This window comes from Cydia pomonella, chromosome 27, assembly GCF_033807575.1.
Source record: "Cydia pomonella isolate Wapato2018A chromosome 27, ilCydPomo1, whole genome shotgun sequence".
Lineage (NCBI taxonomy): Eukaryota > Metazoa > Arthropoda > Insecta > Lepidoptera > Tortricidae > Cydia > Cydia pomonella.
This window is the reverse complement of record NC_084729.1, coordinates 5,495,696-5,512,632: the sequence shown is the minus strand read 5'-3', so window position 1 is coordinate 5,512,632 and position 16,937 is coordinate 5,495,696. Positions and strand designations below refer to the sequence as shown.

The 16,937-nt window shown below is 38.0% G+C and overlaps 2 protein-coding genes across 3 annotated transcripts in view; both read right to left on the bottom strand.

Moving 5' to 3' along the window:
• Positions 1-5,476, bottom strand: part of LOC133532485 (uncharacterized) — a 45,700-nt gene extending 40,224 nt beyond the window's left edge. Inside the window, 1 exon segment of the mRNA XM_061871183.1 lies at positions 4,961-5,476. Within this exon segment, the coding sequence (XP_061727167.1) occupies positions 4,961-4,993 (33 nt within the window). The 5' untranslated portion in view covers positions 4,994-5,476.
• A 1,710-nt stretch (positions 5,477-7,186) lies between these two features.
• On the bottom strand, positions 7,187-16,646 carry LOC133532597 (uncharacterized). Of its 2 annotated transcripts, XM_061871347.1 has the most exons (5): positions 16,479-16,646; positions 14,666-14,788; positions 13,325-13,589; positions 10,482-11,301; positions 7,187-8,923 (listed from the first exon to the last, which is right to left on the bottom strand). In XM_061871347.1, the coding sequence occupies exons 1-4, from the start codon at positions 16,614-16,616 to the stop codon at positions 10,502-10,504; spliced, it is 1,326 nt and encodes a 441-aa protein (XP_061727331.1). In that variant the 5' UTR covers positions 16,617-16,646; the 3' UTR covers positions 7,187-8,923; positions 10,482-10,501. The 2 variants fall into 2 exon arrangements, with proteins under 2 accessions (XP_061727331.1, XP_061727330.1); XM_061871346.1 differs by having other exon boundaries at positions 7,187-11,301.
• Between the last annotated feature and the right edge of the window lie 291 nt (positions 16,647-16,937).

Sequence of the window (16,937 nt, the reverse complement as noted above, 5' to 3'; positions counted from 1 at the left end):
TATCCTATCCTATCTAGCTAGTGCCTGCTCGGAAGACGTACACTCGGCTTATTGTACGGTCACGTCTGAAAATATCGGTACGAAAAAAGTGCCAAAATATGTATACACGACTTTTTTTGCCCATGTATTAAGGTAGTGTATCCATATTTTTGACACATTTTTCGTATCGATATTTTCAGACGTGACTGTACTATAGAGTAGTTCGTGTCATTCACGATGACGCGCAGCATTGTCAAATCTAACCTTTAATAAAATGATATAAGACTGTACGAGTCAAGCCGCGCGTCTTTGTGAATGGCACGATCTATACGAATGACCTTAGATGATTTTTTTGGGCTCGGTCCCGAATCTGTTTTTTTTTTTTTTTGGAGATAACAAAACAAAGGGTTGTTTCATGAATTTGAACAATATAAATAGGATAGTAAATTTGCTTTTTATATTGTTCCAGGTACTTATTTTATTTTATTATGTCGGGGTTATTAGCAATAGCAGTAAAATCCCTGCATAAAGGAAACAATACCTTTTGTTTACCAGATTAGTGACCGAGCCCAAAAACGTAATTTCAAATAATTCATACTATAACAACAAAAATGAACTAGACATTCGTTGCAATAATGTTTAGGAATAAATGGTCAGACTTGAGTCTGAGCGAACGGGCCAAGCGCGAGCGTATAGTTTCCATTTCAGCTTGAGAAAAATTATTTCACGTCTGGCTGTTCTCTTGTACAGGGGTAGATTCTGATTCATCAAATTGATATTGTTTTGATTTACTTCTAATACGACCTCGACAATCGCGATTAGGCATCTCACGCACAACAATAAGTGTGACTGAGATGCCTATGACATGAATTTCATTGTATTTTGCTTGCACTAATGTTTTAACCATTCGTTGCCCGCGCGCACACATAGAAAAGCTTAGTCTGAAATGTTTTCTGTCTTTGCCGTATAAACCACGCAGCGGCGCTAGTGCCGCGTGATGCGAAGGTGCCAACATCGTCGATATTTTACACATAGCCACAACTATTAACCGATAGATGGAGCGGTTTTTAGGTTTTAAAATTTTCTGCTTACGTTTATACTAGTAGAGTACTGACGTTTGTTAGTCGTATACCTTGAAATCAAAAATTCCTTGTAGCTTTTCACCTATTCGCGTTTTGCCGCGATCTCATAATTTCTGAATAGATTTTTTTTCTTGTAGTATGATTTCTAGTCGCCAATTACAATGGTGTATAAAATTCATAGTATATTTACTTCCCTGCCTTTCTTCACTGTAGTCGCTTTTCACCTCGATAGATATTTGCTTGTAATGCGTTATTACATATCGCGAGTTTTCCTTTAAGCACTATACCTCTATAGTTTTGTATTGTAAATGCATTTCGCACTTGTAGTTTATCTCCTAGTTTTGAGTGTGATATATATAACCTTAGAGGTAGATTTCCTAAATAACAAATTCTCCAAAGCTAGTTAATGTATGGCTGTAACAATAAGGTCAATAAGTGACAGTATTTTTATTATATCCCAGTGATATAGCCCATTTTTTTACGATTAATACAATACAGTACAACAATATGCGACCCAGGTAAAATGTAACAAAAAAATTTTGCGGCTAACTAAATAGCCTATTTAGTTTGCCGCTATATCAAAATTTGCTACTGTTGTAAAAATCTATTTAAAATATATGCGAGTAACAAAATATACCACCGATATTACACACTACAACAAAATACGCTATCACGGCGAAACGCGAATAGGTGAAAAGCTACAAGGATTTTTTTGATTTCGAGGTATACGACTAACAAACGAGTACTGATAGTACGATAGTGTCTTTTTGTCTTTATGAAGTGCGCGCCCCTGTGTTGCCTTATGAAGGTAGGAAACACTATATCAAGGTGAATAGGGTAACCACCGGCGCAAGAAGAACACTTTATGGAATCGTTATAATTTTCGTTTTGCCATGAGCAAATTAAACCCTTAACTCATCTGACCTTACATATGCGTGGTCAGTTATCAGTTTCATTTGTTTTGCCAGGCTCTCGCCGCTACATCCGCATCTGACCTCATTCTAGTCTCAGTCTGCGAGTATTGATTCCGCGAGCGACGACCTCGGCGCGTCCGTTGGTCCAGCCGGGTGTGGAACCAATACATTTGGCAACGTGGAAACAAAGACAATACAAATACAAAATTCTTTATTTCCTTAAAATACAAATGGCCATGATTTAGGGGATGGAGCCGCCCGGTAAGCAAAGAATTGCCTGTGTTGGGAGTAGCGATTGGCTATTTCTGAAACATTTTACATATTTCCTTAATGGTGACATATTTCAACTGTTGAAAATTACATAATTGACCGGAAATGTTTCTGAAATGTTACCGTATAAATTTCACTTAAATTTAATGCAGCCTTTCCGCTACTCCTGACTCCTGTACAGAAAAGTATCTTCCTACAAAACCGATGTTTGACAGCGATTCAGGGACGAATCATATTGTCCTTTTATGATGTATGGCACTATCCCTTTCGGCTATTTAGGGTTCTCAAAATTCAAGTCTATCTTATCTGTTTTGCCAACCCATAATCTAATAATTGTTCGTAGCAATGCTGAGCCGAGAGCGCCCGAAAATCCAGTGTCACCCCACGCCGATGAAGCCAATGGTCCTGGGTTCGAATCCCGGTAAGGGCATTTATTTCTGTGAAGTCATGGATGTGTTCTATGTATATAAGAATGTATTTATCTATATACGTATGTATATGTCGATTCGTTGCCTTGTACCCTTAGTACAAGCTTTGCTTAGTTTGAGGCTAGGACGATCTGTGTAAGATTGCCTCAAATATTTATTTATTTTTATTATTTACTGGTTTAGAGTCAGACCAAAATAGCTAGCTCTGCATGCCATCATTTGCAATGATACAGTGTGGCCATGTCATTTTTAATATCTAATTTCTATGAAAATATGACGTTTATAAACGTCATATTTCTATACAAATGGTACTATAATGTTAAATTTAAGTTTGGCATGTGTCACAAGGCGTTTAAAGGTTCCAGGTTGCGTCCTCCATGAGTGTTGTTGGTGTTGGAACGCAACTGCGCCAAATAACTGGGTCAGTGGAGGCCGTGAACGACGCAGCTTCTGATGCACTCAGTGTAATATTATGAAATAATATTTACAGTACATATGGTGCTACTTTACCGCACTAGTGCGATAATTATCACATTACTTAACTATATCTAAAATCATATGTACTGTAAAACGTTGTACGACACATGTGCGAATTTCCTATTTATCGCACTTCCTTAAACTTTTTTTACTTTACTTTTTTTTGTGTTGTTTTGTTAAGAAAACGCGGGTTATTTGGTAGTCGACATCTAGCATCGAGTAGCGGATTTATCAGTACTGCTACTTGACAATAGATGGCGCGATGAACGAAAACTCTACTGCTCAACAATTTTCGGCTAATATTATAACCGGAATAACCGGAACTCTATTTTCAACTCCTTCTGCTTGTGATATTAGTTCTAAATTGTTGAGCATACAGTTTTCGGTAGTCGCTGGTGACATCTAGTGTCAAGTAGCGGTTGGCGCTAAATGTCGATTGCGAAATAAGCCGCGTTTTGATAATAAAACTGATGCATATAGCCCTACCTATCAGCTTCAGCTACGAACGTAGCTTAGCAGTGAACGAGCTACGGCCCGATTAGAAGAATGATTAAGACACGTTTACGATCTTGGAAAGATCTTTAGAAGATCGATAACTAAACGACATGTCAAAAGAGATATAAGATATATCTACGATATTTCTAACGTCAAAGTGACATTGGTTGCCCGAATCGAGCTGCTTCTGTCAAATATACGACATAAAAATGAGAACTTATCAGTTATCGTTATCGTATCTCATTCTTCGACTCAGGCTGTAAGACACGTTTAAGATCTTGGAAAGATCGATACCTAAACGACATGTCAAAATTGACGTTTATTTCGATACCGCTGTGATCCCGATAAGATCTATCTACGATATTTCTAACGTCAAAGTGACATTGGTTGCCCGAATCGAGCTGCTTCTGTCAAATATACGACATACAAATGATATCTAAATGAGAACTTCTCTAAACCAGCACCTATCGTTATCGTATCTCATTCTTCGAATCGGGCCGAGAGTTGCAGAACCTCTGTTCGTTGGTGCTTTTCGCCACAAACGGGATAAACCGTGTTAATGACTACGCTCGTAGCGCGTAGCTCGCGCTGGCACTGCACTGGCAGTCAAGTGAATGCGACCCATTACGACGCGTAGTCGTTTTGCTTCTACGAAGCATTTTCGCTACATACCACATCCATGGCTACGACTAGCTCAGCGGTGATGTGTTATGTTGAGAGTGCTACGCCGTAGCACATTGTAGCGCGTAGCATATTAAAACATGCGTCGTAACGTCGTAGTAGTTCAATGCGCAAGCGACGCGAGTGACGCGACTCACACGGCCCGATTCGATACGATATACGTCAAACAATCATACGTCGTTTTTATTTGAAGAAACGTCACTTTTGACACTGACATATCTGATCCACATCGTATTTAGACTATCTAGATCTTATATTTGACGTGACGAACACACTCGCGAATGGGTACAAGCAGGGTTTCCCAAAGTCGACTGGTCTCCGACCTCCGCCTCACCTAACAAAATTGCCATTTTCGGGACCCACCTCTTGGCCATGATATATTATTAGTACCGGCTGTTAACCCGATCGGTCGGCATATAGTCTTATGTTCCAGGGCCCACTCAAATTTCGCTTGCGAGTCTTGCGACCCACCGATGGGTCGCGAGTCGCGACCACATTCGGGCGACCGTACAACTGTCAAGACACATTCGCGAAACTCGCGAATCTGACAGCACATGCGTGCAAACCTTCGCACAATTTACGAATGTTTTTACAATTGTGGGTGACCTAAAGAGAACCATAGACATATCCTCACCTGGTTAAAGATGAACTCTCTCGGCAAAGACATGGCGCGATGTCAGGCGGCGCTGGTAATGAAATAGGCACGTCACACTTAAAGTGGTCCTCCGACTCCGTCGATCCTAGCTTAAGTTTTTTAGCATTCACAGCGAACGCCGGATGCATTTGATGCTTAATAAAAATCCTTAAGGTAGCCGTTGTAATAGTTTTATTCAACTTTTTATACAAAAAATTCCTTCTTTCCCCCTTTTTTACTTCTAAATCGCACGAGAAGTCGAACGTAAAACAAATTACGGGAGCGCGTGCATTTTTCTTTTTTTTACTTTTTAAATTCGCACTGGGCAACGGCCCAGCGATAGAAGGGGTACGTTCGAAATCAGTGATTACTTTTTTTAAATCAAAGCCGTTTTTGGCACTTTTCGCTACACAAGCGATCGGTCAGACGCGCGAACAACTTATGAGTAAAGAACGTAGAAGATGCGCGCGCATCTCAATCGATATTTGTACAAAGTTAGTAATGCGGCTGGTGAAGTAGGAAACTAGCTGTGAAGTATTGGTTTTTTGTGACATTTAAAATTTGATTCCGGTTTTTAACTCTTTTTTTATAACGTTGTCAGTCTAGTTAAAATTTATAACATAAAATTAGTAATTATTTATCCAAGCTTCATTTAATATTTTTTTTAACTAATTAAATACAAAATACTTTAGCTTAGTATGTAAATTATTTAGATACCTATAGTTAATACAGATAGGTAATACGTATTTTGTTTCTTTATTCCATTTCTGTGTTCAATTTAACAGTGAAGAACATTGGATTGGATTCAATCCAAATTAGCATAATTTATTAGAATTGGCATGAAATTGGAATCTTTAATAGCAGCTCGGGTATTCGGATTCCGATATTATGTTTATTTGAGGGAATATTTTATTTCAAGGGCACGAATAATTTCTGAATTTAATTTACATGTAAATCATTGTTAAGATAATCCCCGGTATGCACGGAGACGAAATCACAAATATGGAACATATTACTTGAGAACAGCCTTGACCCAAAAAAGATATAGTAAACATATATCTAGAGTACTGCCTACTAGACCAATATTTAGGTTAAGTAGATTATTTTATTGGTCGTACATTTAGATAAGGTTTACTGCCCTTATCTAAACAAATATATGAAATTCAAAAAATTAAATCCGTATTCATTTACTTTTTATAAAAATAAATAGAAGAAAATAAAATTTTGGTTTATCTGTTTTAGTTTTTCATATTAAATTATGAAATCGGAATTCTACCGCTGTACACCACGTATAAACAAAAGGTTTATATGCAAGATGCAGGCGAGTTGAGAACATATAATACATATTTACAGTACATATGGTGCTACTTTACCGCACTAGTGCGCAAATTAGCATATTACGTTACTGTGTCAAACATTTAAAGTGCCATATGTACTGTAAAACGTTGTACGATACATGTGCGAATAGATAATTCGCAACTCGTGTCGACTCCCTTCGGTCGTGTTTTAATTTATCGCCACTCGTTTCGAATTTCCTATTTTTCGCACTTGTATCGTAATGTACTATTTTATGAATACGTACTTTTATTACGTACTTCATATTTTAATTTCGGTTTTTTAATGCTAAGTGGACAAAAGTTTTTATTTTCTATTTTTTTTTTCCCGTATTCACAAAGCATAGTAAAAAAAAGGCAATACAGGTGTCACACGTATGTACATCTGCGTCGACTCTTCCCCGTTTCTGGTAACTGTGTGGTAACCGCGACCACACTGCGATCAAAATTGTGACAGAAAACAACGTTGATGCAAAATGTGTCGACACGTTATGTATCGGGGACCAAACATTGTTGTATGGGACAGCGGAGGGTAGAATTCGCGTAATATTTTAATAATGCCAAGGTGTTCGTCCGTAAAAAACACAAACCTACAGGCGAATTCGAACGTACACGTACACATCAAAACAATTTTGGATTAATATTCGAATCATAATAGTTATTCGCGCGGGTGTCTCGCTCGCAGTAATACAAGTACAGACAAGTCCGAACGAAATGAACGCACAAATGACAGCTAACTCCGATATGATTCAAATACCTTTTTTTTTAATGTTATTTAAGAATTTAGAGATTTGCCTCTAGGTACAGTATCCTTTGTTTGATCCCTAAGGACATCCAAAGAGACATCCCGGGAGCAAAGGGACATCCCGATGGAGCAAAGGGACATCCCGGGGGAGCAAATTCAAATATCGTTTCGATGTCCAGCAACGTATTGGCCTGTTAGCAAAATCGTCTGTCACGCAGACTGCTCTCTGCATTATCGAATAAGGTTGTCAAATCAGAAGCTTTCATGTTTTCCATACATTTATTTGGACACTTAGTAATCATCTTTAGTATTAGTTAAGCCCATGGGCGTAGGCAGGTACAGGCAGTGGGGGGGCCCTGGAGCTCAAATTTTACTTACAATGCCCCTCTGCGGCGTCTGCAGGGGACTCCGGCTATATCAACTTGCCCAAAGTATCCTTATCCACAGTTCACTGGCTGACTACGCCCTTAGTTAAGCTCCAGTTACACGGCGCGACAACTTGCATGCAATATTCCATACATTGCGATGTGTAGAGTACAATAAATTCAGTCGATCGACCAAATACTGCAATGTAACGAAAATCGCATGCTGGTTCTTGATCCGTCATCATTATCATTTACAAACACAATAAGTGCAAGCGCTTTTAACATATTTAGCTATAATTTTGCTGCATTTATGCCGAGTAAACGATGCTACTATGTAGCGCTACGAGTGTAGCTTAGCAGTGAATGAGTTGATAAACATTACTTAACATAGGTTTTTGGATAGCTAGCGAACTTAACAAAAAATAGACTAACTTCTTCTAGGTTCTTTTTGACACTTAATTGTTATTGACTTTCTATGTACAGTCGCCATCAGAAATATCGGAGCGGCCTAGGTGCTCACAAATATCTCAACACGCCTTTATTGTCAAGGCGTTAGAGGGCGTGCTGAGAAATTTTTGGGCACTTCGGCCGCTTCGATATATCTGATGGCGACTGTACAGCCAAAAAAATAACCAGTACCATTTCGTACCTTCACACAGCCGTCACAGTGACAATCAACATGAAAGTCGAGGGACCTCATACTATTGTCACACTGTACGAAATGGTACTGAAATTAAATTATTTGACTGTATATGCAATGGACAAACTAACTATACTTATCACGATATCACATTTACTACGGAATACATAATTACATATAGATGATGAATTCACCCGTCTCCAGGGACCGGTCCGGTATCCCCTTAAAGGGTTTTGGAAGGGGTATTTCGTAAGGCTTTGCTTACCAAAGCCGTTGCTAACTAAAACCCTTTCATTTGGCTTTTTAAGTGCATCATAATACGGGTAAGCTGATGCCCGTTCCTAAGCGCTAACCTCTTAAAGGGGTATCGATTATAAATATAAATCATAACACTTATGCCATTTTTAACTGTCTCTTCGTAAAAATATAATAAAATTTTGCTTATTTATGTTTAAAGTGAAGGACTGGGTGTCTAGCGCGTTGATAGCACGGTGTCCTAATTATTTGAATTAAGAAGGGTAGAACCCTTTCATATCAGCAGTATCTCTGAAAGGGAAACTCCTTCATAGAGCTACGTCAAATGAACGGGTAAGCAATTCAAAAGGGAACCCAATCGTTGGGGCTATTTGATAAACGACTAAGCCATTTAAAGGCTTTTTTCTGGGAAGGGGTAAGGGGTGGACAGGCCCCTCCCCGTTTCTTTCTAACACGTTAATATAATTTATAACATACTTATTAAAATTATTTTAAACTGGTTACTCACGTATTATTAAGTCGAATACACGCTCGAAATATTTCGATCCGTTTTGAGGATCTTAGACTGGAGCAACGACTGCACCGTCCTACTCATAAGAGCGCGCCACGTGTACATATATTTACCTTTAGAAAGAAAATCGTGCTATAAAAATAAATATTAGGTGTATCCTATTACTTTAGTATACATTATTGTACACGATTGCTTGCTGATTAGATGGCGCTGTAAGGTACCGTACATTATGCGGTAACTGATTGTCAAAAGTGGACGTTTTACAATCCCGTGACGGTCGAGCGCCATGTACTAGCTATAACGCCTATAACACTAAGCGTAATAAGCGTTTCGTAAATTCGTTACGAATACGGGACGCGTAGAGTTCTGAGCACCAAGCGTCGCCCAAGCGTAATCGTTTTATAAGTGAAATCTTAGTTGAAATCATGGCGTCATTGGCGTCAGATATCTTCGGCGGATGTATCAACGATCTTACTTCCTCGTCAGATGTCTTTTTTTTTGTTTGATTATGTCAGAAGTTTTGTTTTTTACGCCTGTATTACGCTACACCTGTCGTAATGACGACATAAATCTCATACGCTACGCTACGACGACGCGTCGTGTGGACTCGTTTGAACTTGTACGTGCTCGTAGCGATCTCGTTCTACGCGCGTATTACGATACGCTTACGCATTTTTTACGTTTCCGCCCTGCGTGCTGAGGGCCTAAGGCGTCCTCGGGAAGTCATGCCAAGGACTCCAACGACGGCCACAGCCGACAGCATCGCCAATGCAATAGGGACTTACACCGGACTCCGTAAAGTTCAATTTCGCTTAAATAATCGCGATCACCTGGCGACCGGGGTAGGGCATATTCCTTAGCCGTCTGGCATTCAAAAGGTTTTAAACATGCTATACATATAATCAATGAATGTATGATAAAAGCATACGATTTTTTAAATCTTTGACCCTATTAGGACAATGTTTAAAAGCATAACATTTCTTACTAATTTAATTACCTACTGTTTAATTAATCTAACATAATGTATTGCACTAATATCTACCTGTACCATACTTATTATGAAAATGTACTTTTCTCTATTAAGTGGCCCCTAAAACATTTCCGTTCACTTATAGCTACAGATATAATAATATTAATAATTATTATGCATTTGAAAATCGCATTTTTTTATGCTTCTACAAGCATCGCACTACAGCCTCTGACCTTCAATGTGATACTTAGGGCCTGTTTCACAATGTCCAAGTAAAGTCCTGAATAAGCTACTTGCCACTTATCTGATATTCAAATAAGCTTATCTGGTAGATAAAGTGCTAAGTTTTGCAGGAAGTTTTATCTGGCAGTTAATTTATTTGTTAATTAGCTATCCAATACTTGGACTTTGTGAAACAGTGTCCGACCGAAACCGCATTTTTGCAGTAATCGAAACTCAAGGTTCGGTTTTGCTCTTGTTTCAGCCGAAACCGAACCTTCGGCTGAAACATGATTTTTATGCCGAAACCGAAACTTCGATCCGACCATTCTGACACTATAGAACATGCAGTTTCATCGCGGCACTCGCGGTCGAAAGTTTCGGCTTTTTGGCCGAATCCGAACATTCAGCCGAAACATGACTATTAAACCGAAGCTTACCGAAATTTCGGTCGAACACTAGTGATACAGTATGCAACTTACAGTTGAAAGTAAGACCACTGTCACAACTCTTCCTCAAAGCAAGTCTGCGTCTCAGTGTCATGGAAGCTCAAGATATCGTCCTTCACACCAAACTTGTCTCCCGTCTGGGTCTCCGTAGACGCCAGCGTCAACGGACTCGAAGACACGCTGTCAAAAAATTTGAACTTCGAATCATACAGGCATAGACACGTCTGCGTTTCTTTTATACTTAAATCAGGAGACTGCGTTTCAGTAGCCGTTTGCTTGTTACATCTACTTAAACCGAATTCTATAGGGAATGTTTGAGTTTGAATGTCAGATAATGAGACTGTTTCTGAAAAAAATATTGAGTCGTCTTCGCTTGTTTGAGATCTAAGTGAAAGTAAATCTTCGAAAACTGTTTGCGTTGAGATCTCATCGGTTTTCGCTTCGCCATCGCTTTTCCATGAAGGTAATCTGACGTCGTTTTTGATATTTTCTTCCGGACGTGTTTGAGTAGCTGATGTTCGTTTAGGACTGTCGCAGATATATTCAAGTTTCTCTTCGATTTTCATTCTTTTACACTCTGTGGTCGTTTCAGATATTTTGTTCTTTCGCCCTCTTTTATATTTCTCGTGTATTTGAGGATGTTTTCTCATTAAATGTACTAGTAATCTCTCGTTATTCTTATACTGTATATTACATATTTGACATAGATATGTGACGTTGCATACTTTCAAGTGTCGTTCATATTCTGCGTCGGTGAAACTCATGTGACATTGCTCACAGATGATTTTAGATCTGTGTACTTTGTTGTAATGTTGATTTAGGTATTTACGTTCGGTGAAAAACTTATTATTGCCTGAAAAAGATGAGATGAGATTAGAACAAGACAACATACTTGCCTCGATGTGGGGGATTCCGCGAGAACATCGCTTACGAATTTCGCTTCAGGGGTTTCCGTAGACAGCTACAGTCTGTCAAGTCATTTTCGTTAGTAGAAAAAAGCGCCAGAAAATTTATAAAATGTAGGCGCGAAGGGTTATCTCCCATAGATAATTTGAATTTCGCGTATTTTACAATTGAAGTTTTTCGACAGACTATACCTCAATCACTACACTTAAATCGCCCGCGATATAAACCGTGATTACCTTTTATATTGTTTTGATTGAGTTATTTTATATTATATTTCGACGCAGTTACGTGAATCATTCAAAACTGTTATACCTCAATCAGTTGTTAGCCAAGTCTGTTTCATGATGTCCAAGATGTTTCATACATTAGATACAAGACAGAACATCGATTTCTCAGCATTTTAAAAGTACATGACATTTTGCGAGTGACATTCTCTTGTAATGCCTGTGTATCTTTCGTTAGATATATTGAGGAAAGAGACGCAAATAGCGCCACTTGGTAACAGATCACGTAGTGAATTTTCGTGTGATAAACAAATGTGCAAAATTATGACCATGGTTTTTCTAATCCTTAAAATTACGGTAATACATTAACTATGTTTTTACAAGCTTTTATTGGACTTGCAATATGTATGTAACTACGTTTGTACGGTGCAAATATTGCAAGTTAAATTTGACCCACTTCCCGGTTTCCGATGAAGCTGAAATTTTTCATACATATGTAAGTCGGGTGACAATGCAATATTATGGTACCATCGAAATGATCTGATGATGGATACAGGAGATGATATAGGAACTCTGTGATAAAACAACGCTACCTAATTGTGTTTGGGGTTTTTGGAATTGATTCGATGAGTATTAGTTGCCAGTGGAAAAAAAGTACAGTCAGCGATAAAAGCTTGTACCAAAAATAAAAATTTTGCCGAAAACTTTTTAAATCACAATTTCATTGATTCACCTAGCACCTAATGTGCCTGGTTTTGTACTAAAATTGCAATCATTAGTAACTGGAAAGTATCTACTCACTGCCAGCGTGAGCTACGCGCTATGGTTGTAGCCGATGCGTTTTTCCGGTTTGTAACGAAAAGCGCCTACGAACTGAGAACCCACCTGGTGGGTCGCTGGCAGTGAATGTGTTCTTATAAGTTTTGACGACCTGTCTGGCCTAGTGGGTAGTGACTCTGCCCATGAAGCCGATGGATTCGAGTTCAAATCCTGGTAAGGGCATTCGTGTGATGAACACGGATATTTGTTCCTGAGTCATGGGTGTTTTCTATGTATTTAACTATATATAAATTATTATATATTATATATATCGTTGTCTATGTGTCCATAACACAAGCTTTATTGAGCTTACTGTGGGACTTAGTCAATTTGTGTAATAAAGTCCCATAATATTTATTTAATGGCGCCTTACATGGAAAACTCACATAAAACACAAACCTAATGAAATTATATTAAAATACAAAAATCTTTTTGGCTATTGGGACGAAACTCAACCCTCTCAGTGGACAACAAATTACTCATATACAACGCAATAATTAAGCCCATCTGGACATATGGGATCCAGCTATGGGGAACGGAACTGCTAGTCATAGCAACATAATGTGTCTTCAAAGAGCACAGAACGCCATCTTTCGTGTGATTGTCAACGCACCGTGGTTCACCAGAAACGATGAAACCACACGATTATCTCAATATGACCACCATAAAGGAAGAGATAAAAAAATTCACAATGAATTATATTGAGCGCTGAGCAAGCCACCCTAACAAGCTTTAAAATTATTGGATAAGACTAAAACTTTACACCGACTTAAAAGGAAGCACATCCTGCAAAATTAATGTGAGGTTAAATGAGACGATGGTCTCCAAAACCCTATTGTCAATTCCTACATACATCAAAACTGACTAATGATTATAGTCGTTACCGACTGATGGCAGTTCCCAACAAAAAAAAAAAGTAATTCTCACCTGCATTAACGAAGTACGAGCACTCCTCGTGGCTGCAGTAAAACCGGCACTCTATAACCAGCTTCTCCGACAAGCCGTGATGCTTCACCAAATGGTTATATAAATATTTCTTCTTCAAGTATTTCTCGGAGCATTTGTTACCAACGGCGTACGGACAGGGGAGGAGGATTTTGGATTCCATGTCTTGGGCTGTGATGATAATGTTTAGTGTGTTGGCGTTTAGGACACAGGTTATTGTGTTTTCTGGTGAGTCTGGATTTTTTTTCTGGAAAAAGATGTTTTTATAAGCAGATTGGTTTTTTAATAAGGGTGGTAGTGGTAAAAGGGCAGTAACATTTAAAAAAAATCGACATGTGTTTAAAAATATAAGAATAGGCGAGTCCACACAGAGCGAGCATACGCGACGCGCGCGCCTTTTCGGCCGAGGCACGTCTACTGGCTGTTTTGTGCGCGAGGAAATTGCCTCGCGCGTATGTTCGCTCTGGGTGGACCCGCCTAATGGCGAATTAGGCAGTTATCACACTGTTTGACCGAGACAACGCTATGCGCGTATTATAGAGACAATGTCCTCGCGCACAAGCCGGCCAGTGTAGACGTGCCTCGGCCAAGGCGGCACTGTGTGGACCCGCCTAATCGCATCCAGTGTGGTAACCGGGTCAAAATTATTTTCGTTGTCTTGATTCTGACCACTCTGTCACGCTTGGATTTGTGTCTTCTATCAGTTGAATAAAAAAAATCAAGTGCTATTGCATGTCTTTCTAGCTGGAGATTATAATTTACATGAGAAAAATCAAAAAATATGTTTCATATCATACAAAAAGTTACACTCCGTCACACTTTATGGAGAAATAGAAACAAGACAACGAAAATAATTTTGAACCCAAGCATTCATTAAATGATGTGATTTACAAAATTAAAAAATTTGGTTATTTATTTAGTTATTTAAAATTTGATTCAGGCAACAAAGCCCATATTAAAAATACCTTAGATACTAACTTACATATACATTATATAAAATTACAACAAAACATTATTTAGGCGAAAAAACGGCGTGGCTTCGTTGAATCGGCTGCTCTTGTCGGATTCGGCAGTTCGGCAGTCCCGGAACCTCCGAAACACGACACCCTTCGGCCAGAAGTCATACGGTAATGACACCTTAATGAATATAACAAATAAATCACTAGACAGGGACAGTTAGTGCTACCTTCGCAGTGTCCTTGAGAATCTTGAGATCCTTGAGAAAGTCCTTAGAAGCAATTCGCAATTTGTACATAGAAGTTCACTCACATTGCCTCTCTCTGACCCAAGCGTAAGACAGATTAGACAGAGACAACTAGTTACCTTAGCAGTGTCCTTGAGGAAGGCATCCGAGTCCTGGCACCGCTGTTTGAAGCCCCTGCACCGCAACAAGCTCTCTTCGCAATTTGTACATAGAAGTTCAGTTACATTGTCTCTTTTTGGCACCTGAAACAGGATTTTTTTTTAATAAGCGGGTCCACACAGAGCGACCACAACGCACGTGCTGCCTCGGCCGAAGCACGTCTACACTGGCCGGTTTATGCATGAAGAAATTGCCTTGCGCGTATGCTCGCTCTGTGTGGTTTGGACACGTCTAATTACATACATGGAAAACCAGCAGCTTTAAACATTTTTATAAAATACAATAGAGATACAGAGCTAATTACAGGTTCTCACTTATAAAAAATTAAATATAAATATATGTAACATATGTTTTTAATAGGATTTTTGAACCTTACCGCTACCACTAGCTTAACAGTTTAGTTGTGATTTATTTATTAAGTATAAATTTCATTTTGACACTTGGATAGACTTTACACCTGCAAATCTTATAAGTATCAGTACTCTGACGTTCGGGACTTCATCTCCAGATTTAATGTATCTTTAACCATAGAGACTTTATATATATATATATAAATATATATATTTTATTTTTTTAAAGATTATTATAATGTACAGTAGAATCCGTTTATTATGACATCGAAAGGAATTGACAAACACGTCATAATAAGCGGACGTCATACAAAACGTTTTGTGAAATGAAAAACCTTTTTTATGTAAATATGTATGTACTTAAGTATTTTAATACAGAAACATAGTAAATACATATGTCTACATACATATTAAATCAAAATCAAAATTGTACATAATCAGCACATTATAACACATACAAGTGTATTTTTTACTGTAAGAAATCTGTAATTTTTGAATGCTTTTGTTTTTTCATTTTATTGTAAAAACAGTCTCTAATACTATTGTCATTATAACCGGACATAATTTATTAAAAATGGGTCATAATAAGCGACATGTCACTGTAAGGGAAGTCATTATATCCGACTTTTTTATAAAGAATTTTATATGAAAACCAAACTTCGTGGTGTAATTACGTCATAATAACCGGTTGGTCAATATAGGCGGAGTCATAATAAACGGATTCTACTGTAATGTTTACCCAGGTATTGGCTGTTGTATTTATAAATGTTGCTATGTATTTTTAATATCACCATATGATGTTATTATTAACATTGTATTGACTTGTAAAAGTGCCCTTGAGGCCAACTAACAGAACACATTTTTGAATTTTACCCTAACATGATTTTTATGTCGAAAACGATTGACACTAAAGCTAGTCAGACACTAGTTTTTAATTAGGTTACTAAAGGAAATGAAGTAAATAGAAATAGTTTAAATATGGCCCTATGGAGAGCAAGTGTTGTGTGGGCGATGAGACCTAACTTGAACACAGACCATTCATTTGAATTTAACCTTTACCTTGTAGATAAAAATAGGTTTTTGTGCCATTATCATCAGTCTAGCCATACTGAACTGAACGTTAAAATATAAACAAAAGAAAAATGTATTAAAATTTCATCATGGTCGAATCAGTATCAACAAATTAGTCACCAGATATCATTAGTGTAAAACGCCATAGGTTCTGTAGTCTCTTCGAGGCCATATGAATTACTATAACGCTGAAACGTCAATACAATAATCGTAATTAGAACATATTTCTACGCGTTTTAACAACCTATTCATTGTAAAACCTGTGTTGTCTGATAAGCAGGCTCATGTGGACCATTTTTAAGGTATTATATCGCCGAAATTGCATTAGTATCGTAAAAACAAAAGTACTAACCTCGGCAATCCTGTAAAAATCGTCCGCCAAGCCCCATTCCTGCATATTCTTCATCTCCCCTGATTCGGCCAAGCAACCACGGCATAGTAACGCATACTCGTTCAAAGGCTGCTTTAATTTTACATAGGGAGTAGACATTTTACATTGATTTGATTAAGAAATTGATTTGCAAAGTTTGTTTTGTTTCTGTGATCTGTCAGTCAGTGACCTGTCAAAGGTCATTACTGTCAGGTGATTTTCCGTTACGCTGAAAAATACAGGGATACTATTAGCACTGGACACTAGTAAAGTTATTTCAAGATATTGACAAAAATTAAAATTACAGAATATACATAGTAAATTAAAATATATCCGATTACCGTACTAAAATAGGTTTCTTTTCAGCCAAATTTTATTACATCAGTGTATTAGCTAAACATAGTTTGCGTAAGCCAGAGCGAAAAGATCGTTCAAAAATAC